The sequence below is a fragment of the Agaricus bisporus genome (genome assembly GCF_000300575.1).
Source record: "Agaricus bisporus var. bisporus H97 unplaced genomic scaffold AGABI2scaffold_13, whole genome shotgun sequence".
NCBI classification, from domain to species: domain Eukaryota; kingdom Fungi; phylum Basidiomycota; class Agaricomycetes; order Agaricales; family Agaricaceae; genus Agaricus; species Agaricus bisporus.
Genome location: NW_006267348.1, coordinates 746005 through 767552, shown reverse-complemented (window position 1 = coordinate 767552; position 21548 = coordinate 746005). Strand labels below are relative to the sequence as shown.

Here is a 21548-nt window from a genome sequence, read left to right as displayed (position 1 = left end):
ACAAACTACTTTTCTTCTGCAACACAGATGGTCCGACTCGTAACCCACAATCTCCTTGCCTGTCATGCAAAGGACTGTAATACCAACAATTTCCCACTCGTCTTTCAGAACGTTCAACTCGAAATCAGGGAAGCAGAATTCAACCCTGGTTTCATTCAGTCATTTCTCCCCAAGATCGAGTGGAACGCACTGGTGAAGACAGCTCAAGAGGTTGGGTTACAGTTGAATTTCACATGCGATATCATTCATATATACTTCTACAGCTTGGAGACACTTCCCTGCCAATAGATCAGCCGGAGATGATTGACGATGAATTACTGAAAAATCTTCATCATGTACTTTTTGAGGCGCGTGCGCTGTTGCCACCCTGATTTTCATCCTAACTTCCATCAGGTTCACATCGTTGAGGGTGCGATGATTTGCCCAAATTGCAAGCACAACTACCCCATTTCTGATGGGATACCTAACATGGTCGGCGCCCCTTCGATTCGATGTCAACGGATTCTAACTTGATGAGCCTAGCTTCTAGCCGAACATGAAATAGCATAATTACCTCTCACACCCCCCGAAAGGGCATTTACGGTATACAATCTGGCTAATATTCACGGGGCCCTCTACTCGTCCGTCCTCTTGGGCAACCCGAAGTTGTCAGTTCACCTTGGCCGCAAAAATAAGGGCTTGGTTTTAATTGGAATTAGGGGCATCCTGGTAGATCCTGGTCCATTCTTCCATTGATCAGATTTATATCGCCCACGATAGTTGATATAAGCTGTCATCTAGACGTGATTCACAACGAGAGTAGCGCAACAATCATTTCATTTGATACCTATCAATGACATCATCTAGCCCATCCTAGTTGTTGATCATCATTTTTTGGTGACGCCTATCACCGCCTTTGCACCAACGTAGGTGTGTTCTAGTACACGCTACTCACTTCCCAAAGCCTTGGCCCTGTTCCTGCCTTGCTTCGTGACCCAATGACCTTTTTGCAACATCCTGCGCTTATTTGACATTCAAGTTTCAGCGTGAATGATTTTTCTCTTAATCTATTTTCGTACATACGTAGCATCAATGACGCGTTTGTCAACGACCGCTTCAACCGAGGACACGGGTACTTTTTCCATGTCGAAATCAAAATAACGGCATGCATGACGACAGAGTCCCTTTATTCATCCAATCCTGGTATACATTTTCACAAGGTTATCGTGAGGATGGAACCCCGGTACTTAACCTCGCGGACTTGATGTTCTTTTGATAACGCCACCCAGCCGCCATCCAGCCAAAATCGGGCCAGGGGGTCTCCCTTTACTTCAAATCTGTACAAGCCGAGTCGCGCGACGTCCCAACATATAATCTAGGCTTATGAGATACCCCAGTCTCAAAGCTGCGCAAAAGTATCCCTGAACCTCTATTCCCTAGGCCTCACCAATGTTATACAGCTCCTACCGCGCGTTCCATTAAGAAGGGGTCGATGAATTGCAGGTGTATAAAAACTAACAGTGAAGTGGCTATGTAATAAAAATGAGGCGATGACAGATGAACATAATAAGAGTGAGCGGTAGAATATCCTAAAGCCCGAAGACAATGGCAGTCAATACGATGTCGAAGTATACGAGCGGGGACATAAAGCACCATGCGATATATTCCAATGGCAATGTTCATCGTCTGAAAATGCGCACGAAAAACGCCCTAAAGCGTATGAACGAACGACTGAGGAAAGGCAGGTCATCGTCGTCGAAAAAGGAACTAGAATCAAATTATAAGCCCGGAGGAGTTTTGAAAAGGCAATACCCTACGCCCGTGTTGAAGCTGGTTGGGCTTCAGTCGAAGATGGTCCATCTCGATGTTCTTTGATGGGGGGTAGAGGAAGGTGGTTTCGTCGAGCGACCTCTTCTGATTCCATGCTAGGTGTTCGGTTAAAAACAGTGTGTGCCGCTTGCATGATGAGTTAAAAAAGGAAAAGCAGATACGGTCTTTGAATCTCGTGTGTGGGACTTCGTAAAGCAGGAATCTCGTGACCGCGGCCAACATCTCCAAACATTTCCGACCACAAACCTTCGGTTCCTCAAGTAATTAGACATGTAGCCGAAGGGGAGAATACTTCCGTGTACGGTTCGAGTCACCCCACCCTTTTCGGTATTTGAATAATTACCAGTTCAGCAAAGTGATCTCGTGCCATCAGGAGACGATCTGTTGCGTGCATGGACCATATAAAACTGCGCAACAGTCGAAAGGCAGATGCCATAGTATCCGATACCTTGGGTTTCGGAATGTCGGCTGCTCTGGGAGTATCCACTTTCTTTGGATCTGTCATCCTCATTGCGGTCCCCGTCGCCATCGGCCCGTACCACACATACGACCCCGAAGTCTCGTGATTACCCTCCTCATATCCATTTGATGCGGCCATAGTTCCGAGAATATGTAGAAGAATGGATTCCCATCGTTCTCGTCTCAACGTACCCGTCAGAGTCCAAGAAATAAAATCCCGCCATACAAGCGCCAAACCTCAAGGCCTCACCGTTCATCGCATCGACGAATGGAAAGCGCCAAATCCCGGTAGTCCACACATCTGTTAAAGAGCAAGGATATCCTTACGATAACCCCCAGGACTGCGAAAGATCGGATTCCAGTACAAAACATCCCGAGAGTGACCTGCCATCCATAGTCATGAGCTAGTGTGGCGTGAATCACAAACTATCAATAGACAGCTGATCGTATTTTTGGACGCCCAGAGGCAGCCAGATGACCTGCCTTTTGGCAATTCGCCCCGACACAGTCAGCGGATTCCCTTCGTCAAATTCGATAAAATGTGAGCGGTGCTCATGTCTGGCCTAGCATCCAAGGATTCCAGCAAGTAGTCAATTCCGAGTCATTGGCATGCGCTGTCCAATAACAGCCCCGTAGCTGCTTCGATATGTCCATGAGGAACAAGACCGGTGGTTTTTCCAAGAGAAGTCCAAGCTTCGCCCAAGGACATCTGTCAACGTCCAAGTAACACAAGTCAAACGTCCAAGTAACACAAGTCACAGATGGCGATTTGAGGCGATTCGAAAGCAGCTGCGAAAATCCATACTCGTGGCCGCATCCAGGATCTCCTTGTCGATGAACTTTTGAGCAGTAGCTAACATTTGCGAGGGAAAATCAATAAGATTTTTATGTAAATAGTCAGCTTTTCAAGCTATACTGAAGTAAGGATTTTCTCTTCAAGCATGTGCGATACAGGTTTTTGCAAAGCTCGCTTAAAGTCTGACGATGTTCCAGGGGTGGCTCCGGAGATGTAATGACCGAGTATCTTAATGCTCGTCGTTCCGGTCGGCAGTATCTAGATTGACGGAGTCCTGTTTCCACGTCGTGAATCACTTGTGCCGGTGTAAGAGTGAGTAGATGAAGTTGTTTAGGTGAGAGAGCTATGATTGCATCCATTGCATCATCACTCAAGAAGGCGCGTGACTTGGGCCCTGTCCTACCTGTCCCCCTCATACTTACCACATAACACGACCAAAACCCGCAAAGCTGATTACCGATATATATCCTGAACAAAGTAGCTGCCCCCACCCGAACGCGCATTCCTGCGTCCATGCTTATCGTTAAAGCGCATAATATTTCCGCGATGATTATCTACTACTACATAACACACTGTCTGAAGCTGTCCAAATTTTCAAATTCTTAAATGATATTCACATGTCGGTACGTGTTCGTGATAGTGCCGACGTTATCCAAGCCGACCTCAACAACATCTCCATCCGTCAACCAGATGGGATCGTCACTCTCGAATTGGGTGCCAGCAGGGCTAAAGGGCTTGTCAGATCTGACGCGTTTATCTATGCAATTTCACACTCACGTTCCAGTGAAAATCACATCTCCAGGCATCAAGGTGATCCCCATAGAGAAGAAGGATACAATTTGCTTCACACCGAAGATCATGTCGGCAGTGGTACTATTCTGCTTCAACTCTCCATTGACTTTGCTCCAAATTTTGAGCGTCTGCGGGTCTTCGATGATGCTGGGATGCACGAGGGCAGGACCCCATGGCGCCCAGCCGTCAGCGCCTTTACCCATGGAGAACTGCGGCCGGGGTTGGCCACCACGATCAACCTGCCACCCACGGTGGGACACATCGTTCCCAATGCTGTAACCCGCAACAACGTCCAAAGCCTCGGCTTCAGAGATGTTGAATGCCTTCTTCCCGATCACGACTACCAATTCGGCCTCATAGTCCATGGTTGAAAGGAAATCTCCCACTTGTTGATATCCTGGTGTTACAGGAACGTCGGCGCCTGGGTCACTGAGAGCAGTAAATGGCTTAAAGAATAGGATAGGGAACTCGGGGAGGGTAGTGTTTGTCTTTCAAAAATGGGTCAATGATTCGCTCAATATATGACTGATAGGTCTTCTTACCCCTTCATTATGTTCTACGTAGTTGAAACCGACGCAACGTACTGTCCTGGTTCTTTCAGGTGAAAGCGGAGACAGCAATTGTTGTATGGGCTATATGATAGGTACGTCAATAATCATTCAAAGACTACGCCCAGCATTTTGACACACCTTCACTTTATCAGTGACGTGGAAATCGCCGAGAATATCGCCTTCGACTACTCTGGCTCGCGTACTCATGGATGCATCAATGGTGTTATCTGGCAAAATCGCATCACCAGTGTATTCTTTACCGTCGTCTGAAATGAAACGGACAAAGCGCTGTGCACTGACAGCGAAGGGAAGTAGCAAAAGCAATGGCGAGAATAACATCTTGCGGTTTCCTTGAGGCCTATCTCACTTCAGTGGCGCCTTAAATACTCTCAAGCGAGAACACTGATTCCACTCCCAGTGTGCTTGTGAATGTAGCTTGGGATGCTGTATACCAAATCCTTCCAATTCAGTCACGGCTTTTTCCAGGAATTTGTTGATTTCTATACTACAAAACCCACACTACACTCCACTGCGAGTGGATACACGGCCTTTCATTCAAGTTGGCGCCCTAACGTGGGACAGTTTCTACACTTGGGCAAATTGCACCCAAGGTTTCAGGCCTCGGATCTCCTCTGCTTGCCGTGCAACCTTCTTCTATGCTTAGTGTTCATGTAAAATCTCCCACTGTCACATTTTAAAATATTCCGAAAGTCTTTTTCTCATTGTTCGGAGAGTGAACTGGGAAAATCGGACAAGTCTTCTGACAAGTTCAGGTACATGAGGCTCCACAAGTTGAATTACCAAGTTTTTGATTAGCTATAGTACTGCTCCCAAAATGAGGCGGCTTTATGAAAGTGGAGAAATACTACCTTAGTCGCGTATGAGCGAGACAAAACGGTATTTGAGATTGAATAATATTTTTGAATATTGCTTTGGTCGCATCGAGGATGAGACAGCCCAATACTTTTAATACCACTTTTATTAATAGACCCCATCTAGGCCCATCAGAAGAAGTGAACGGTCGCGAAGAAGGATTTCGTCTCACGAGAATCCTCAATTTGACAGTGTGGTAAGAACTGGCTTCCGGAGATGTGGGAGTGAGGAGGAGCGGCATTCCTCGGGGGTGAGTGGAATCCCGTACGTGATCAGAAAGATAAATTATCAATTACTAATGCTCAGACCGTCGGTAGACATATCAAGACTGCATTTCAAGGCCGCTGTCACAAAATGGCAGAGAATGCCAAAATTAGATCTTTGATCGTGCGCCACCCCTTTCCGTTTCGTCATCAGTGTTCCTGCGATCACCTCGTTCCGACCTCGTTTATACCGTGCAGACGCCAAGTACCCCCAATCTCTTCGGGAAGGGAATCATATACCGACGCTTTCACGTAGCACGTTTCCTCGTCAACCCCCGCAAGTGAATGACCACCGGCGGGCCGACGTCCAGCAACCCTGGGCCCAAGTAACAAGACAAACTTAACCCTTTAGCCGACGACAGTTTTAAACTCATATCCGGTGTAGATCACCTAGCCACGTTTTAAGTGTCCGCTCACCTTATCTTCTCCTTTCACCCTTCGCCTTGCATCTACACACGAATAATATAGAAGACCCAGCCAAAGAGATAAGAGGGGTCGTCTTGCAAATAACTACTGCATCTTCCCCTGATCAGCAGAAGAAAGCTATTGAGGCGTATATGACCCCGGATGTCGGTTTTCGCCATCCCATATGTGCCGTTGAAAGTGCACCCGAGTCGAGAAAGACGGTATTGGGTATCTACCAGTGAGTTCTCCTGACCGTTTATATCGTCCAATTTGAAAGGCCAAACGCGCAATGAAACCAGGTGGTATAGGATATTGAGTCCGTACACAGTACTCAGGGTAGATAACGTAGGTGAGTATTGTTTCTAAGACTCAAAGTCATGCTCGAATTTCCATAATGCGAATAGTCTGGGATAAAGAAAACAATACTGTTCTCCTTGATATCGTTCAGTGGTTCAAGCTGTTCTTCCTACCAATCCAAGCTGCTCCAGCTCGGTGAGCACTCGAATGTTCCCAAGTGTAGTCCAGGGGCTGACTGTTTGGATAGACTTCTCACGCGACTCACACTTCGGAAAGAAGGCGATCTGTATTTTATTGCAACGCAAGAAGACTTTTATCATCCCGAGGTAAGTTGTGTATCTGCCTGTCTAATACCAATCACGAACTCAATCTTCCTCATAGGACTTTTTTGCCCTACTTTTGCCGCCACTAACGCCTCTAATTCAACTACTTCTACTAATCACCGGATTCATATCGTCATTATACGCCAAATTTTCTCACTTCCTTGGATATTGGCGGCCCAGCGATATGGATTCAGAAAAATTGAATCCTGATGGTCCAGAAGACGATTTATATACTAATACGGGGCGACGATGATATCAACCATTTTCTGGTCTATTCACTGGTATTCCTTCGATCTGTCTTTGTTCCTATACACTGTTAATTTATGCCCTTTTCTCTCTCTATATACCTTCTGCCATGGCTGACCGTCTTCGCACTGTCCATTCCTTTGCTTTTTGCCGCCGGAGCTCCTTTTTCTCCTCATCCTCTGGCGAATCCACTTTCTGTGTCACTTCACTCTCACTCTCATCTTCCGAGCCTGAGTCATAACCCGCGAGTACACCCAATCCCTTTACTTCTTTCTCCTGCTTCTCCTCGCGTTCCTTCTGTTGCTTTTCGACGCGAAGTTTTGCTTTTACGAGTCTCCATGATCGACTCCATCGTCCTTTGAGAAAAGCGAAGCGTTTATCTGCACCGTGATTTGCGAGAATGCGCATCTCCAATTGAGCAGGATTGGGGGATGAAACAAGATGAACTGCAGTTCTGCGCATGAGTTCTTTCTGAGTATCGTCAGGCTACGCAAATTAGTTAGAATTGGTTTTGTAATATCAAGGTAGACCCACCTCTTCGTCACTCCCTCCCCAAGGGTCGTCGTCAATAGCTTCTCGAGCATCCTCTTCTTCTTCGTCTATACGTGCTTTAACGCGCTCTTCCTGTGCTTGTTCAAACAACCTCCGACGTTTCTCATTCTTATAATTCTCAGCTTCTTCTGGCGAGAAGAAGAAAGTATCTTCTGCATCGGAAGGAAGGTCAGACCATCCGGACGGTGAATTGGGTCTCGCATGAGCCAGAACAGGATCCAAGGAGGACTCGAAGCGCGGTAAGGCGTCAAGGAGAAGACGGGCATCGTATCTGTGAATAATGAATTAGTTTCATTCTGGAGATGAAGAGTTAAAAAGAGGAATTGACTTGGTGGTCACGATTACACGATTGTAAAGAAGCAGAGCATAACGTGCAATGAGAATTCTTTTTTTTGAATAGTCCTTGCTTGCGCAACTTTTGGGCACCCTGTGGGATTGACCTACCTGTCTACCCAGATTCCGGATTCGTCAGGGGCAACTTCTTTGTCCTTGGAAACATTTGTTGTTCCTAGGCTGATAGTCTCTTCTACTTCCCTATCAAAAGAATTGGCGACTGGACCACTTCCAGCATCCCAGCGAATAAGAGCACGCCCAACTCGTGGCCTTGCTTGAGCAAGTTCATGATTTGAGATATCAATGTATTCCACCACTTCCAGAGATTCAGCAAGTTCTTGAGCTTGAGCACCTCGACGCAAATCAGCCTCATGGGCCTGTATAAATAACGTTGGATCTTCTTCGGGTCGCCATCGGGAATGGGCTCCTCTGTCATTAAGATGCTGTTGACGATAGTTTCGTTTGTCGTTATGCTGGCGTTTGCGTTTTTTCGTTTCATACATTTTGGCGAAATGAATGAAGGGTGAGTTTGGCTAATCGGAGATACGTACACTGAACTAAACATATATATACAATCAAGATAAGATAGTAAATGCTTCAGTACCATGACTTGGTTTGATGTGCCACGATGAACACTCTGAGGAGGTTCCTGCACGGCTTCCTGCCATCTTTTCTCTGTCCGATCCATTGTACATTCATAGCATTGAGAAACCTGTTCAGATGAATAAGGCAAATTTAATCAGTTAACTGGGACGAAAGGATAAGACTTGTTTTCCTATTGAAACAGAGGGATTCAGGCCGGTGCACGGGTTTCAACGATCTTGGGGATCCCATGGACACGCACGTTACTAACGAAGATTCGGTAGAATTCAATGTCGAGGTTGTCAATTCTGACTCGGTATTTAAAACCTCTCTCGAAGGTGACCTTCAGATTTTTTTTAACAGCCCATGCGAATCGTGGTCCACGTTCTATTTGAAGAGACAAGAGTACAAAGTACCGCCATGTCATCAATACTGGTCGTACCAACTGAACCACCCCCTTCATATTCACGGCGTCCTAAAGAATTCGAATCTCCACCAATCAAAGCATCTCCACCTTAGGAAGCACCTTCCTATTATGTTACATTCCTCTTTATGCCTAAGTTTCCAGTCAGCAGTTTGGCATTCCTAAATCAAATCAAGTTCAGTGATGGACGATGCGAAGTGGGAACAATAAGATACTATACTTTGTTGCAATATTTCATTGCGCAGTTCACGCATTGGGATTTCGCTGGTTTGTCACAGACATGACACGATTTTGAGATCAATGCCTCGCCGACATCAAAAACCTTCTCGAGACTACAATGGAACAGCTGAAAAAAAAACAGAGAAGTCACCTTCTACACGATAATATTTTAAATTAAAACCCACCTTAACGTAATCATGCGATTCGACTCGAATGCCTATCTTTCCATCCATAAACGCATGACTTTGGGCATACATAATCGCCATAGTATCTCCCACTTTGCATTCACGAGCAATATGTGGGGAACGATCATCTGTATGAAAAGCGATGAACACACTCTGCCCGTCGATATCCTTGGCATAATACATTGGACGAAGCCATGGCACGATTTCGGTGATTTCTACAAGGAAACACCAATGGTGGCGAGGACGTAAGATTCCTGATTCTGCGTCTTCCTTGTAAAAAGTGACATCGTAGTCATTATCGTAAGGTAGCTGTGTAAAGTTTGGGAACAATTTCTGAGTAGCAGGGAAGGTATTAAGAGAGAGTATACATGAGAATGAATGTCTATACCTTGTCTTTGATGTCAAGGTTGTAGACAGTCATACCGCTATGATACCAGCATGACCTGAGCTTTGCTTTTTATACACTCTTGGAGCCTGCGGTGCCGTTATGGAAGTCAAACAGCAAGCTTTCACATGAGGCAGGGAGATTAATGGGAGCTAGAAGTCCAGTAGTCATATGCGCATAGTGGGTCCGGTGACATAGATCGTGCTTATTTTTGGTCCTCAAGCATCGACCCTACGCGCGGAATTCATGTAACGACCGGGGGTAAGGGACACCCACTTTCGAAGTTTGGAGCAGGAAGCCTAAGTAGGTGGTAATAACCTTCGACGGGAAAACTAGTTGCCCAACTTGCTTGTGAAAGTTGAGACCTTGAGGCACGAGGCGCCGACATTCGGTCAGAGCGTGTCAATGAATCTGAGACCCGAGCCTAGATATAGACTCCTTCCATCCGAACTTTTACCTTGCGGAAGTTTAAATCTCGCATCGAATGACATTGAGTGATTTGGAAAGAGCCTTTCCCCAGCTCAGCTTCGTGCATCGAGCATCGTGGCAGGAGCGGCGGATGGAACCCATTTGTGCCATATGTCTTCCTGCGGTGTATCGTTGGAAGGACTGCGAGGCTGGAGACACTCAGAGTGGGCACAGTGAAATGTATGAACTAGTGAAGGTGGGGGTCAAGTTACATCATCGGGGAACTTGCTCTGATGATGGTATTCTAAGAATAGCGCAATGCCAACCTGCGCTGATTTGTAGCGTCCGGTATACTGAAGGTTCGTAACGAGGCTTGAATGCAATCGATTAAAGGGGGAGTATCGACTAGTATTAACCGTAGTTATGCCATGGCTCGAAAAATTAAAAAAGCTGGAGTAAAGTTGCACCTTTTACAGACTTCTATAATCGTCAAAGTCCCACCAATTGAAGGACTTCCACTGTTTGATGCATTTTCCTACTCTGCATTCATCCTTGTGCCTGGGTTTCCAGTCGGCGACCTGGCAATCCTACATCGACAAAAGGTAAGTGGCGAGTAAGAAAGTATGGTATATATATACCTTGCTGCAATATTTGACCTCGCAGTTTATGCACTGAGATTTCGCTGGTTTGTCGCAAAGGTGACAAGACGTCATCTTTGAGTTGAGCAACTCGTCAATTCGAAAGACACCTTGTAGTGTAGAATGGAACAGCTAAAAACGTAGTTATATTTTGAAGTCGCGGTAATGGAATGAGATGGCACACCTTGACATAGTCATCCGAGTCGACTCGAATGCCCACCTGTCCGTCATTGAACATGTGTGTTTCGGCGTACATGAGTGCCAACGTATCCCCCACATTGCAGTTGCGCGCGATCTGGGGGGAACGATCGTCGGTGTAGAAAACGATGAATACAGCAGTTCCATCTACGTCCTTGCCATAGTACGTGGGGCGAATGTAGGGGACGACTTCGGTGATTTCTACGAGGAGGCACCAGTGGTGGATGGGTTCTATGATACCCAAATATTCGTCGAATTCGAAGTAGTCAACGTCGTAGCCATCGTCGGGGGTGTCGGAAGGTAGCTGTTCAAAAGCCGGGAACAGTTCCTATCGTGGCTCAGTAGAGATACACGTTCTAAGAAAAGTGGCCTACCTTGTCTCTGAGGTCAAGAGCCATGCTGCTCTGCGACCGCAGCGACGCTTTACATAGAGGCGGGCAGGGTAGAGGAAGCAAACAAGGAACAACAGAAGACCTGCTGGTGGCCGCCATGTCGCTGTCCCGCACATCGTCCCCGCAACAGACCCGCCAGCAGAAACACCGCAGCCAGCTGTCGGCGTCGAGCAGCGCGCCGCCGCCAAATGCGCGCATGTCCCCCGCCTCCAGATACCACTCCAACCTCAAAGTCCTCCGCCGCAGGGATCCGTCCATCACCTCCATTTTCGACCAGTTCAGCCATGTCTGCGTCTACCACCACAACGGCAAGAAATGGGAGAAACAGGGCTTCGAGGGCAGCATGTTTCTCTACGAACGGTCCGTCCCTCTCACTCCTCCGAGTTCCCCTGCTCATCCACGTGCACAGAGAATCATATCCCCCCTATGGCTTCTACATCCTCAACCGCGTAGGAATGGAGGACTACATCCAGCGTCTCTACCCAGAAGACGACATCACTGCACACAGCGGCTATGTCATGCTCCGGTCATATCCCAGCTATACTGCCGCCAGACTCGACGCTATACAGCAAAAGCTTTCTTCTACCCTCCCGGACAAATTTTCCGATATATACGCTTATACCGAAGCTCCGACCACTAACGAAAAGGGCGAGTCCCAAACTATCGGACTCTGGACGTTTTCCACCGATGGCAGCGAGTCCTTGCAACACGTACTGCCCAGGCACGCTTTATCGTCCATCTTCCTCTTAAAAGGCTCTTATGACTCAACAGATTGCACTCCTATATCAAGAAAAACATTCCCTATCCAGAACACTTCCGCTACGGTCCAGACAGGCCACCGCCTGCCAATCCATTCAACCGCACAACCACGTCAGCTTCCAATGGTGAGATAGTATACGGTCTTGTGACTCGATCAAACATGCCTCATCCGCTTGTTTTAGAGGGAGACCCAGAGCAATCCAATCATCAAACCGTGCATCCTACGGCCCATGCACTTGGATTATCCGATGTCGACAAACTCTTTGCCAAGTTTTTGCCGCAGCAAGTGCAAAATCCACAGCTGACATCATCAACGACCCCCGCACCTACCTCCGCCTTGCAGTCGCTTTTCGCTGGTGCAGGTAGTTCGTCAACGTATCCGCAAGCGCCCTTACCTGGTGCCCTCCCCAGTTCGCCACCGCCCCCACAATCGACTGGAATCGGTCTCCTCGATACTATCTTTGCATCTGCAGTTGCTCCCGGCCCCTATTCACAACAGCAACAACAACCCGTGCCGTCGGCGCTATCCTCGTTATCGTACCCGCCTCCGCCAACACTTCCACAATCCACGATTCCCTTTCGCTCGCACACGCCAAAATCAAAAGCCTCACCTTCGCCTCAAGTCTTAAGTCCAAATGTCATCGGTTCGTTACTTGGTCTCCCCCCCTCGCGCACTCCCTCAGCTGCATCCTCTTTAGCTTCCTATTCTGGTTCTTCACCAGGCGCTGATGCCATCGATGGTCCTAATGCCAAACATATCAGTCATTCGCCTTCACATCCGAGTTCGAGGGACGGGGATAATGAGGATGACAGTCATGCTGGGTCCAGTTCTGATGGGAGCGGGGGTGGCGGCGGTGGATTGGGTGCTATCGCAGCCCATGCATTAGGACGATCTGTGCCGATCCAAATACGAGCGCCTTTAAATCAACAAACACAACCAACGCAGCATTTATTTTCGGATTCGGCATTCAAGAACTCAGGTTTGGGTGTTGGACAAGGGGGGTCGACCCATGGGGATGCGACACCTAGGCAAACATTCTTGCATAATCAACATGTACAAAATCTCGCTTCAGCTACGTCGTCCGCCAATGCCAATGCCAAGGCAACTGCTGCTGCTGCTGCTGGTAAAGCTAATGGAGAAACGAAACCTCGGAATGGACGTCCTCTAGTTCCTTTCGAACCTAATTCGGAATTATGGCCTTATGCTCGTCAAACACAGGAAATTACGAGCGGAGAGGAAGAGAGAGGAGGTGGTGGTGGAGGTGAAGGAGAGAGTGATATTGTTGAATTGAATTGGGAGGATATGAGTGCATTAAGCGATCCTGCTGCATTTTTACGTGCGCAGAAAAAGCAACAAAAATTACGTTCTTCTACTGGGGGAACGACAAAACAAAATGGTACGACTATCGTGCCTCTACCAACAGGAAGAGAAGATTCGACGACTCCGACGACGACACAAGGGAAGAAGAAGAAAGAGAAGAAGAAGAATGTTAGTAAACAAGAAAAGTTGGAGGCTAATGCTAGAGAACGAAAAGCTATTGAACAGAGTTGGGATTTCCCGACTTTGGAAGCGTTGAACGCGAATTTTGCAGGGGAGATTAGTGGTGGTGAAACTGGGAGTGCTGGTGATGTGAGGGTGAAGGAGAATGGAGCAGGGATGATGATGAATTTGAATGGGAAGAATGTACCGGTACCGGTGACTTTTAGTGAAAATTCACCACCGGCATCACCTTCACCTTCTTCCCCCATGGAAATTCCGTCCATCCAAGGACAGAGTCACACGACCGCAGCTCCGACTGGTAATGATGAAGAGGTTTCGGTGTCTGGAGAAAGCAATGGTGTGAATGGAAGCGCGAAAAAGAAGAAGAGGAATAGACGAAAGTTGAAAAAACCTGTTACCGCTGCTGGTAGCGGTTCAGGTATTACGACGGAGGTTGAACAACAACAACAACAGCAATTACCTCCAGATACGACACAGACGGGTCCTGTGCACTCTGAAAAAGTGCTTTCAGCTTTGTTGACTGGGTTATCTGAACAACCGGAACATAGACGACCTACCGCTCATGAGAGGAATAAGTTTGTTAGGGAAGTATTGACACTTATTCAGGTACGTTCAATTTTCCATGTTTGTTCTTTTTGGCCTTCCCTCGCTGATGGGCGTTTTGTTTAGACTGATCCGGAATTCGCGAATACGTTGTGGAAGAGGTATTATACGCAATCTCCGGCTGCTTGAGCAAGGGCGTTTGGATCTTTTTGATTCATTGCGATAATAAGAAGACTTTCAACAGTCTGCTATCCACTCTTTTTTCATTTGTTGTAGTCCCTAATATCTGTTTTCCATCCGTTTTTTTTCCATCTCCATCTCCATTTCCTATTTTCTTTCTTCGTAATCTTGGTGTCTATACTCTGCTATGTGTAGATTCATTCCCACTGTATCTCTCACCAGACTCCCTTTTTTTCCCTTCCTCCAATCCACCTCCGCTTTTTCATGGTGGATATCTTTTCCTACTCTTTCTCTTCACAACTATCACATACTCACGTTCTTTCTCTCTTTCCGCCTCTGATCACACAAGATTTGAATCCACGACGTGACGATCTGTATTAGAACTGCTACTGTTTTTACGCCCACCTCTTGTTCCTTCCCGTTTCGTCGCTCCTTGTATAGTGAATTCTTTTGTTTGTGTATTTGTACAGTTATTGTTTGTGTAGATGACTCCCTCTCACCTTCCCCTCCCCCCACCCCAGTCGAACACATCCACCACTCTCGTTAATCGTCAAAACCGTTGTTGATCTAAGTCACATATGTTTGCGTGTCGGTAGAAATCGTGTCAATGACGATCTGACATTGTACGCTACGCCATTCAACTTGTACCTGTCCTTCACGTGGACTATGGTCATTGTAGATTATGCGATCATGAAAATTTCCATTAAGTATTGGATTTGAATATCATAGAAAGAAAATACATCAAGTACAATGCAAACAGCTTCCATCAGCACAAGCTCCAAAGCTCAAGCCTTCATTCAATCCCGCCTTCGGGATCAGGGGAAGACGTTCAGCGAATCCCACACCCCCGGACCACCCTGCCAATGCAGGATGGCCCGCGACCGAAGTCTTTCCGGAGAGCGCAGTGAATCACAGAGGATCCAGTGGCCATGTAGGGTATCGCCTAGGAAAGCCCCCCCGCGTTACACAGGGCAATTGACCTAGGCGTCTTGTGGTTCAGGCGAGAACATGAGGAACCCGGCTTCAAGAGCCGAAGCGAACAAAGATACGGATGAACACGAGAAGAAGAAAAAGAAAAAGAAAAGAATCTGTAGACCGTTGAGAAGGTGTTTATAAAGGCACAATAGGTCACTTACCATGTATATACACAAGCATAGGCGGCGGGTCGGTTTCCATTTAGGCAGACAAGGATAACTCGAGCTGTATGCATATATGTGTGAGTACAGGATTCTGGTGGCTTGTGGTCAGTTACCTAGACCCAGACGCGGGCCTAACTGCAACGCTGCCACAAAATGATCGATGAGGTGTGGTGCCCTCGCTGGAAAACATGTGAGTCAGTGTAACACGAGCGATTCATTTGGCTTACCTGCGCACATACACGAAGGTGGTGGTATCCCAGTAGTCGGATACGTCCCGATAGTAGAAAGAAGCACCGAAGTTGACAACGTCGACTAGCTGTATGCATATATGCATGAGTGAATGATGTTGGTGACCTACGCTTAGCTACCTAGACGTGCACGAAGGCCCATCGGAAGGCCATTACGAAAAGCTGAATCGGATCGACTATCAGTGTCTTTGTTAAAGTGCCGATGAGCCCAGACCCACCTGATGATCGTCAGCGTCGTGCAAGAATAACGCGTATGGGCCGTGTCAATGACGCGAGGCCGCTGGATCAAATGTTAGCTCGGATTAACCCATGTACATGGAAGGAAACACACACCAAGTAAAGACGAGAAGCGTCGTGAGTAGGAGCAAAGGTAAGGCATCGAGGAGCGCTCGAACGCGACTAGAGATTTCAGTGTAGAAGGTATTGGTTCGAGGTCAAGGGAGATGAGAGAAGAAAAGCGAGGGGTGGGGGGTTTATATACGTTTTCCAGGTGGAGCTCATTTCCTGGCGAGGTCTCATTTCCTACTCCGGTTCGCTACGACCGTCCCTAAACCTTCGGGTTAAAAAGGGGCAGGACAATCCGATGAGCTTTGTTGTCCTGCACGAGTTCAACCCCAAGGAAAGGCTTGAGAAGAATCGTCGTTATCGAGGAAGGTTCGAGGCTGAACGCTGAACATTGAACGCTGAGATCCGACTATGCACTCCCAATCTGGTCTTGAATTTCTTTATAGTCAAAAGATCGTAAGCAAGCGATATTCCACGCAGTTGCATGGTAGGTCTAATTCTGAAATTATATAAAGACATACGTAATATAGCGACATCGTTGGGTGTCAAGTACACCGTGCATCAAGCAGGGCTGGATATATTTTCTTACTTTCAAACAGCAAGACCCGAAAAGGAATGTTCAAAACAACCGCCCACCTAACATGAGAGTGCATGAGTACATGTGAGAGAGGGGGAAACAAGAAAGAGGCGTACCTGCCCCAAATGAGCATCAATCTGATCACCCTCTTCCATGTTTAACTGAAATAAACCGCATTTAAAATAAATTGATGCGCGAAGAAAAGAGGAACTAACGTCTCCTGGTGTATCATTTGCATTTACTCGTTGCCCATCGTATGTGAATCGGAAGGTGCCTATTTGCAGCGTAATGCCCGTTCACAAGACGAGGTATTGGACATGATTGATTAGGTCGATGGATCCAACTTTGTGGAAGTGAGGACGCACCGGGTTCCTTTTGAAACCGTTTCTATATACAAAGTCAAAATAGCTTCCAAGGCAGTTGGAGGTTAAGCGCACACACCTCTGCCGCTTGAAAAATCTTGGAAAATTGCATTGTAGGTCTCACTTTGACGGTGATCGCTGCGAAAGAAAATCACGATGGAGCATCGATTCCGGCACGACAGATAACGCACATTCTCCCTCGTAAAGGACAGTCAAATTAAGCTTTGGCTTCACGTCCTCGGGCTCTTGTGACATGGTCAAAGGAAAGTGTAATGCCCAGTTTATGCTGTGAACGTTACGCTTATTCCACGTGATAACCGCGTCTTCAGTCACACCGCGACAAAAAGCAATAACATAGCCCAATATGGTTTATAAAAATACAAAGCTGAAGCATTATGGTATCAAGCAGAGTGTTACATACGCGGCAAATCTTTCAAAGGCAGTTGTCCAGGACGTCTCTGCATTAATAGTTAATACCTTCTTCGATTGAAAAGAAAAGGATGGGATCTCACTTGCAGCTTGAATCTACAAATTTGATAACCGCGTTTTCCCTTAGCATAGTCTGCCTGTGCATATACGAATCAGCTGGGTGACATATTTCAATAGACAAAGCACTTACGTGGACTACATCATATAAACCATCATAACGGTATCTAACGAAGCAATGCGTCACAGTCAGAGAGAGGTATCATAAACGTCGACGAAGCTCACCCTCTGAAAAGCCCATATTTAGAATTCTTGCTTCCACGGATGACTCTCACAGGATGCTTCGTAACGATATTCCTCTTTACGCTCAAAAGTTAGGGTGAACTTGTGCTCCACGGAAACCACCTACCTGAAGAGTGCGATTATCAAGGTGATCAAAGCTTTGATCCTTGATTTGTACCGACTGTAAAAAATGATGGAGTCAGTGATACTTTTAAGGCCAAGAAGGATAGTGCTAAGGACGTACACTGCCAAAGTTCTCCTGCCCTCCGGCTCCAGTGTAATAGCTGTTTTTGTAGGGTGAGACACAGATCTACTGAGATTGAAGAGCGTACGACCCACACCACGTCGCCCTCGTCAACATCATCCTCATACCCATCATTCATCACTATCGAATAAGCACCCTCACTGACAGTGCCGAGAATACCTTTCATGGGCGCTCGATGAACTTTCGCATCATAACAAGCCTTCCTACATGAAAGAGCAACAAAAGGCCTCATAAGATGATGATGCCCACAGTCTGGTTGAGGCGAGTCAACGCACCGACTTTCAAAGATGCGACCGACAGGACATTTATCCGGATGCCCATAATGATCCGCTGCTGATGCCTCACTCGAGAGGAAGTCCCCACCCTTCGGGGACGCGATTTGGGTAGCGCCGCCGGTATCATCGTTGAAGCGATAAGTACCGCTTTGGTCATTCTGCATAATTTGCCGGCGGCTGCAAAGAAATTGTCAATGCGGCTTAAAATTGAGAGGACGGGGACTAACAGTCTTTCCATGGCCATGATGTTAGTCAAGCAATGGCAGTAATTCAGGGAGGGAGCAAGAGTAGTAGCACGGATGAGTCAGCTGATGCAAAGTCAAGGGCTATGTTGAGTTTCCTTTTTAGCTCTTGTGGCGATCCGTGGGAAGGTAACGGGGAAACGGCGTCAGTCAACCAACGGTACAACTCTAGAGATAACTCACTTGAACCGTAGTACGTCTCGAAATGCCAGACTATGCAAATCATTTGAGACACGCCATATGGGCACGAACGTCTGGCACATTCATAGGGCGTACGTTTGCTAGGGCATTGCTTTGGATTTTGAACAGACCTGTGGGCTGGGTAACGTTAAGTTATAAGTTAATCCAGATAGGAGATCTGTCGGAATTTGGAAAGCGGAAGCTGCTAGCAAACAGAATCAAACACCGAAAGGGCGCCATTGTCGCGCCGAAAATGGAGATTCCGGGGAGAACATAACATACGTCCTAATGCCTCGGCGACGAACTCTGGACACACCGCGAGACGACATAAACAAAACCCCCGCGTCTCCTGCGTCTTCCGCACCACCCTCGCCACCCCGCGTTGTTGCCGATGATCATGATTCATCGAGCGAATTCTCTGTAGAGCCCGGTTCAGTACTTCATTCTCGATCCGGCTCCCTGGTCCCTGAAGGTGTAAACTCCGGTGTCGTCCCAGAGGACAGTGTTACGTGTCAGTGGCAGGATTGTGGAATTGTATATACGCATCTTCCGACTTTGATTGATCACATCCACAATGGTGAGTCCGGGTTCTTTTGGAAAAAACGTGTTTCCCCGGGAATTCAATTGGCGCCTAGAACATATTGGCGTCCATAAATCAAGCTATACATGTGAATGGGCAACGTGCCCACGCCGCGGTTTACCACAGACTTCAAGGTTCGCTTTAATATCACATATCCGGTCGCATACCGGCGAGAAACCTTTTACTTGCCCTAAGCCCGGTAAGTTAGCTACCTTACGTGTCCAATCTTCGATTAAGAAGATTTCATTTATTTTTATGGCCACCTCTTTTAAACTCACTTCTTTAGAATGTGACAAGTCTTTCACTCGCTCTGACGCCCTTGCCAAACACATGCGTTTGCAACACAACATCGAACCGCCCGCTCCCGGCAGAGGCGGAAATAGAAAGCGCAAGAGAGGCGCTGAGGAATCTTCCTCCGCTCCTACTCTCATGCCAGCGTCTTCACGTCCTTCGTCTTCTACCCACGCTGGACCACCCGGCTTCAACACTTTCAAAGTTGAACCTCGCACACCCTCTGAGCTCATTGATGATATCACCCAGATCACTCATCGAGATAAGGACATTTTCAATGGCCCTCCAAACGCAAACGGTCGCCCACAACGCTCACCCAGCCCCCACCATCGCCCGCCTTATTCTTCAGCACCTTTCCCATCAGACGGGCCTTCTAATGGGGTTAACGAAGAGAATGACGCTTCCGCGGATGTTCTTCCAGAATATCTAGCGCAGCAGGTGGATTCCAAGACTGGGCTTATCAAAGGGAGGACACCAGCAATGGTGATGTATCTCTTAATGAAAGCGAAACATCGCTACGCTTTGGAGCAACATGATTCATTGATAGAAGAACTCAAAACTACAAAGCATGAGCTGAGGAGAGTTAGGGATGAAAAGGAGCGGGCGTTGAATGACGTTTTGAGGGTTTGCTTTGGGTATGTCCTGTCCGAAATTCGTCCGAACGCTCTCCTCAAACCTGTCCATACAGTCCACAAGCCGACCAATTCATCGCCCCTATCGAGCCGCCCGGCGCCCCTGCCCCAGGATCCAATACTTATCTGCATCCAGGACCTCCTCCTCCACATGATTCCGGATACAGCGTTTCTGCTCCTCCATTTCCACCATATGTGAATGGGCATGGACGATGATCTCCTCATCGAATCCTTGGTTTTCTGTCATTTATTCATGCCTTCGGGCTTTTGTTGTACTCTCCACCGGCTCATGATTGGTTTTTTTGTCTCATGGCGTGAATATACTCCCCTGATTCCATTCCTATGTCGACATCATCACGGGAGCGCCAAGCTCCCACTTATTTCCGCCTTCCGTCTTCTAGCCTCAAGGTCCAGGGTTCGAATCCGTCCTCACGTATTATGAGCATGCAAACGTCACAGTATAGCGGAATTTCGTGAAATCTTGGTTCGCGGGACAGGTGTTGTGGCCCTTGATTGAAAGCAATGATCAACCCAGAATATTCTATTGGATCACTCGACGTAGAACAGGCGGTCAAGGTTTGGGAAACTTTGACAGTCTACCTGTCAAGTCTGGCAACCACTATTTCTGTAGGAATACCTACCACCTCTGATATGTCCATGCTCTCCTGTCACCATGCGTGGTTCTCGAAGTGAAAGTTCGTCGCTTAATGAATTGCCTCGTGGATCATCTGGGGAAAATGCATGTGCTCAAAGAGAAGAATACACCGTAATTTAGTCGTCCCGAATCAGAATTCCCGATCATTGATGCCCTTCTCGCAAAGGGGTAGGATAAGTAGGTTTACAGCATGCTCTGATTTTAAAATCTCTCACTGCACTAGGACACGCGGAAGACCCTGATATGCGTCCGTTGAGGCGTGATAATTTTTTTTTATCTGTATCTCTTTCCAGACCTCTGGAAACCTAGTGGAGTCTACGTCATGACGGAGATCGTCGCTAGTAATCCACCGATGCCATTGTTTTAAAGCATGCTTCTATCCACAACATGTAAGGTTCTATTCGCACAGTTCTCATCGTGACCTCGCCTTTTGCCGCATTGGTAACGCTCTGACATCGTCCTTCGCACCCCTTCCCGATAACCGGCATCAGCGATTTTATCCCAAGCATAATGTCCTCCCTCCTCCATATCACAAGGAACGAAAGCATCTTTGCGAGGGAAGAAAGGAAAAGGCCGCGGACTTCGGTCGGTGAATATCAATTTCCTTCCATTGGAGCCGGGTTCGCTTTTCTTGATCAATGCAACCATCGCCCAAGTAAACAAATATAGGTTTATCATCTCTCTTGAGGCACCGTTTTCACAATCACCACCAGGGTCCAGCCCAGCAGTGGAGCGGACGCCTATTAAGGCACTAACATCTCAGTGAAGACAGCAGTTATTATTCTTTATGGTTCGGACCGGATGGCCTAAGAAAATTTAGGGATTGATGCGCTCGAACCGCCATGTCCATGCGACTCATATATATGCTATGTCTGCGCTCTGTTTGATATTCTTGGCTCGCTCATATGTTCGGGCCCAATGTGGCTGATCTCAGGCGGACTTGTTGATCGGCTTATGGACTAAGATTTGGGCGATCGGCTGCATGCTTCTTATAAT

General features: G+C 47.3%; 10 protein-coding genes across 10 annotated transcripts; 4 read left to right on the top strand and 6 right to left on the bottom strand.

Moving 5' to 3' along the window:
* Positions 1-27: 27 nt before the first annotated feature.
* AGABI2DRAFT_228611 (hypothetical protein) lies at positions 28-853 on the top strand (the record flags this gene model as incomplete). Its single annotated transcript, XM_006456511.1, has 4 exons — positions 28-210; positions 264-347; positions 394-471; positions 523-853. 4 exons carry the CDS (start codon positions 28-30, stop codon positions 547-549), a joined length of 372 nt encoding a protein of 123 aa, XP_006456574.1. The 3' UTR covers positions 550-853.
* A 2725-nt stretch (positions 854-3578) lies between these two features.
* On the bottom strand, positions 3579-4752 carry AGABI2DRAFT_211605 (hypothetical protein). The gene is made up of 4 exons (XM_006456510.1): positions 4546-4752; positions 4399-4488; positions 3842-4344; positions 3579-3790 (listed from the first exon to the last, which is right to left on the bottom strand). The coding sequence occupies exons 1-4, from the start codon at positions 4744-4746 to the stop codon at positions 3667-3669; spliced, it is 918 nt and encodes a 305-aa protein (XP_006456573.1). The 5' UTR covers positions 4747-4752; the 3' UTR covers positions 3579-3666.
* Positions 4753-6022: 1270 nt separating this feature from the next.
* On the top strand, positions 6023-6767 carry AGABI2DRAFT_228607 (hypothetical protein; the record flags this gene model as incomplete). The annotated part of the gene is made up of 5 exons (XM_006456509.1): positions 6023-6186; positions 6248-6297; positions 6353-6440; positions 6493-6571; positions 6627-6767. Coding segments are annotated over exons 1-5 (444 nt in total), but the record flags the coding sequence as incomplete, so codon positions are not given.
* Positions 6768-6779: 12 nt separating this feature from the next.
* Positions 6780-8202, bottom strand: AGABI2DRAFT_188468 (hypothetical protein; the record flags this gene model as incomplete). Its single annotated transcript, XM_006456508.1, has 4 exons — positions 6780-6874; positions 6933-7300; positions 7349-7637; positions 7811-8202. The coding sequence occupies 4 exons, from the start codon at positions 8200-8202 to the stop codon at positions 6844-6846; spliced, it is 1080 nt and encodes a 359-aa protein (XP_006456571.1). The 3' UTR covers positions 6780-6843.
* A 437-nt stretch (positions 8203-8639) lies between these two features.
* On the bottom strand, positions 8640-9841 carry AGABI2DRAFT_211603 (hypothetical protein). The gene is made up of 5 exons (XM_006456507.1): positions 9771-9841; positions 9498-9583; positions 9110-9442; positions 8926-9051; positions 8640-8866 (listed from the first exon to the last, which is right to left on the bottom strand). The coding sequence occupies exons 2-5, from the start codon at positions 9528-9530 to the stop codon at positions 8747-8749; spliced, it is 612 nt and encodes a 203-aa protein (XP_006456570.1). The 5' UTR covers positions 9531-9583; positions 9771-9841; the 3' UTR covers positions 8640-8746.
* A 430-nt stretch (positions 9842-10271) lies between these two features.
* AGABI2DRAFT_139276 (hypothetical protein) lies at positions 10272-11327 on the bottom strand. The gene is made up of 4 exons (XM_006456506.1): positions 11113-11327; positions 10723-11066; positions 10543-10670; positions 10272-10491 (listed from the first exon to the last, which is right to left on the bottom strand). Exons 1-4 carry the CDS (start codon positions 11227-11229, stop codon positions 10373-10375), a joined length of 708 nt encoding a protein of 235 aa, XP_006456569.1. The 5' UTR covers positions 11230-11327; the 3' UTR covers positions 10272-10372.
* On the top strand, positions 11327-14122 carry AGABI2DRAFT_122461 (hypothetical protein; the record flags this gene model as incomplete). Its single annotated transcript, XM_006456505.1, has 5 exons — positions 11327-11490; positions 11540-11840; positions 11921-12014; positions 12072-13996; positions 14060-14122. 5 exons carry the CDS (start codon positions 11327-11329, stop codon positions 14120-14122), a joined length of 2547 nt encoding a protein of 848 aa, XP_006456568.1.
* A 2121-nt stretch (positions 14123-16243) lies between these two features.
* On the bottom strand, positions 16244-16979 carry AGABI2DRAFT_195638 (hypothetical protein; the record flags this gene model as incomplete). Its single annotated transcript, XM_006456504.1, has 6 exons — positions 16244-16421; positions 16479-16523; positions 16578-16636; positions 16728-16749; positions 16804-16862; positions 16916-16979. 6 exons carry the CDS (start codon positions 16977-16979, stop codon positions 16377-16379), a joined length of 294 nt encoding a protein of 97 aa, XP_006456567.1. The 3' UTR covers positions 16244-16376.
* Positions 16980-17068: 89 nt separating this feature from the next.
* AGABI2DRAFT_195637 (hypothetical protein) lies at positions 17069-18397 on the bottom strand. The gene is made up of 9 exons (XM_006456503.1): positions 18200-18397; positions 17973-18149; positions 17772-17900; positions 17677-17716; positions 17560-17613; positions 17436-17509; positions 17344-17377; positions 17237-17290; positions 17069-17182 (listed from the first exon to the last, which is right to left on the bottom strand). Exons 1-9 carry the CDS (start codon positions 18214-18216, stop codon positions 17138-17140), a joined length of 624 nt encoding a protein of 207 aa, XP_006456566.1. The 5' UTR covers positions 18217-18397; the 3' UTR covers positions 17069-17137.
* A 285-nt stretch (positions 18398-18682) lies between these two features.
* Positions 18683-20096, top strand: AGABI2DRAFT_78141 (hypothetical protein; the record flags this gene model as incomplete). Its single annotated transcript, XM_006456502.1, has 3 exons — positions 18683-18971; positions 19030-19173; positions 19261-20096. The coding sequence occupies 3 exons, from the start codon at positions 18683-18685 to the stop codon at positions 20094-20096; spliced, it is 1269 nt and encodes a 422-aa protein (XP_006456565.1).
* Between the last annotated feature and the right edge of the window lie 1452 nt (positions 20097-21548).

Excerpts from the sequence above, each read along its gene's own strand:
- AGABI2DRAFT_211603 (XM_006456507.1), bottom strand. The coding sequence starts at position 9,530 with ATGACTGTCTACAACCTTGACATCAAAGACAAG. Across the intron at positions 9,443-9,497 it reads ACCTTGACATCAAAGACAAG|AAATTGTTCCCAAACTTTAC; the intron begins GTATAGACATTC and ends CCTGCTACTCAG. Across the intron at positions 8,867-8,925 it reads CAATGAAATATTGCAACAAA|GAATGCCAAACTGCTGACTG; the intron begins GTATAGTATCTT and ends GATTTGATTTAG.
- AGABI2DRAFT_211605 (XM_006456510.1), bottom strand. The coding sequence starts at position 4,746 with ATGTTATTCTCGCCATTGCTTTTGCTACTTCCCTTCGCTGTCAGTGCA. Across the intron at positions 4,489-4,545 it reads ACGTCACTGATAAAGTGAAG|CCCATACAACAATTGCTGTC; the intron begins GTGTGTCAAAAT and ends CCTATCATATAG. Across the intron at positions 3,791-3,841 it reads GATGTGATTTTCACTGGAAC|CCCTGCTGGCACCCAATTCG; the intron begins GTGAGTGTGAAA and ends CAAGCCCTTTAG.
- AGABI2DRAFT_139276 (XM_006456506.1), bottom strand. The coding sequence starts at position 11,229 with ATGGCGGCCACCAGCAGGTCTTCTGTTGTTCCTTGTTTGCTTCCTCTA. Across the intron at positions 10,671-10,722 it reads TCGGATGACTATGTCAAGGT|GTTCCATTCTACACTACAAG; the intron begins GTGCCATCTCAT and ends ACGTTTTTAGCT. Across the intron at positions 10,492-10,542 it reads CGAGGTCAAATATTGCAGCA|AGGATTGCCAGGTCGCCGAC; the intron begins AGGTATATATAT and ends TTTTGTCGATGT.
- AGABI2DRAFT_195637 (XM_006456503.1), bottom strand. Across the intron at positions 17,614-17,676 it reads GGCAGGAGAACTTTGGCAGT|TCGGTACAAATCAAGGATCA; the intron begins GTACGTCCTTAG and ends CATTTTTTACAG. Across the intron at positions 17,510-17,559 it reads TTGATAATCGCACTCTTCAG|AGGAATATCGTTACGAAGCA; the intron begins GTAGGTGGTTTC and ends TTGAGCGTAAAG.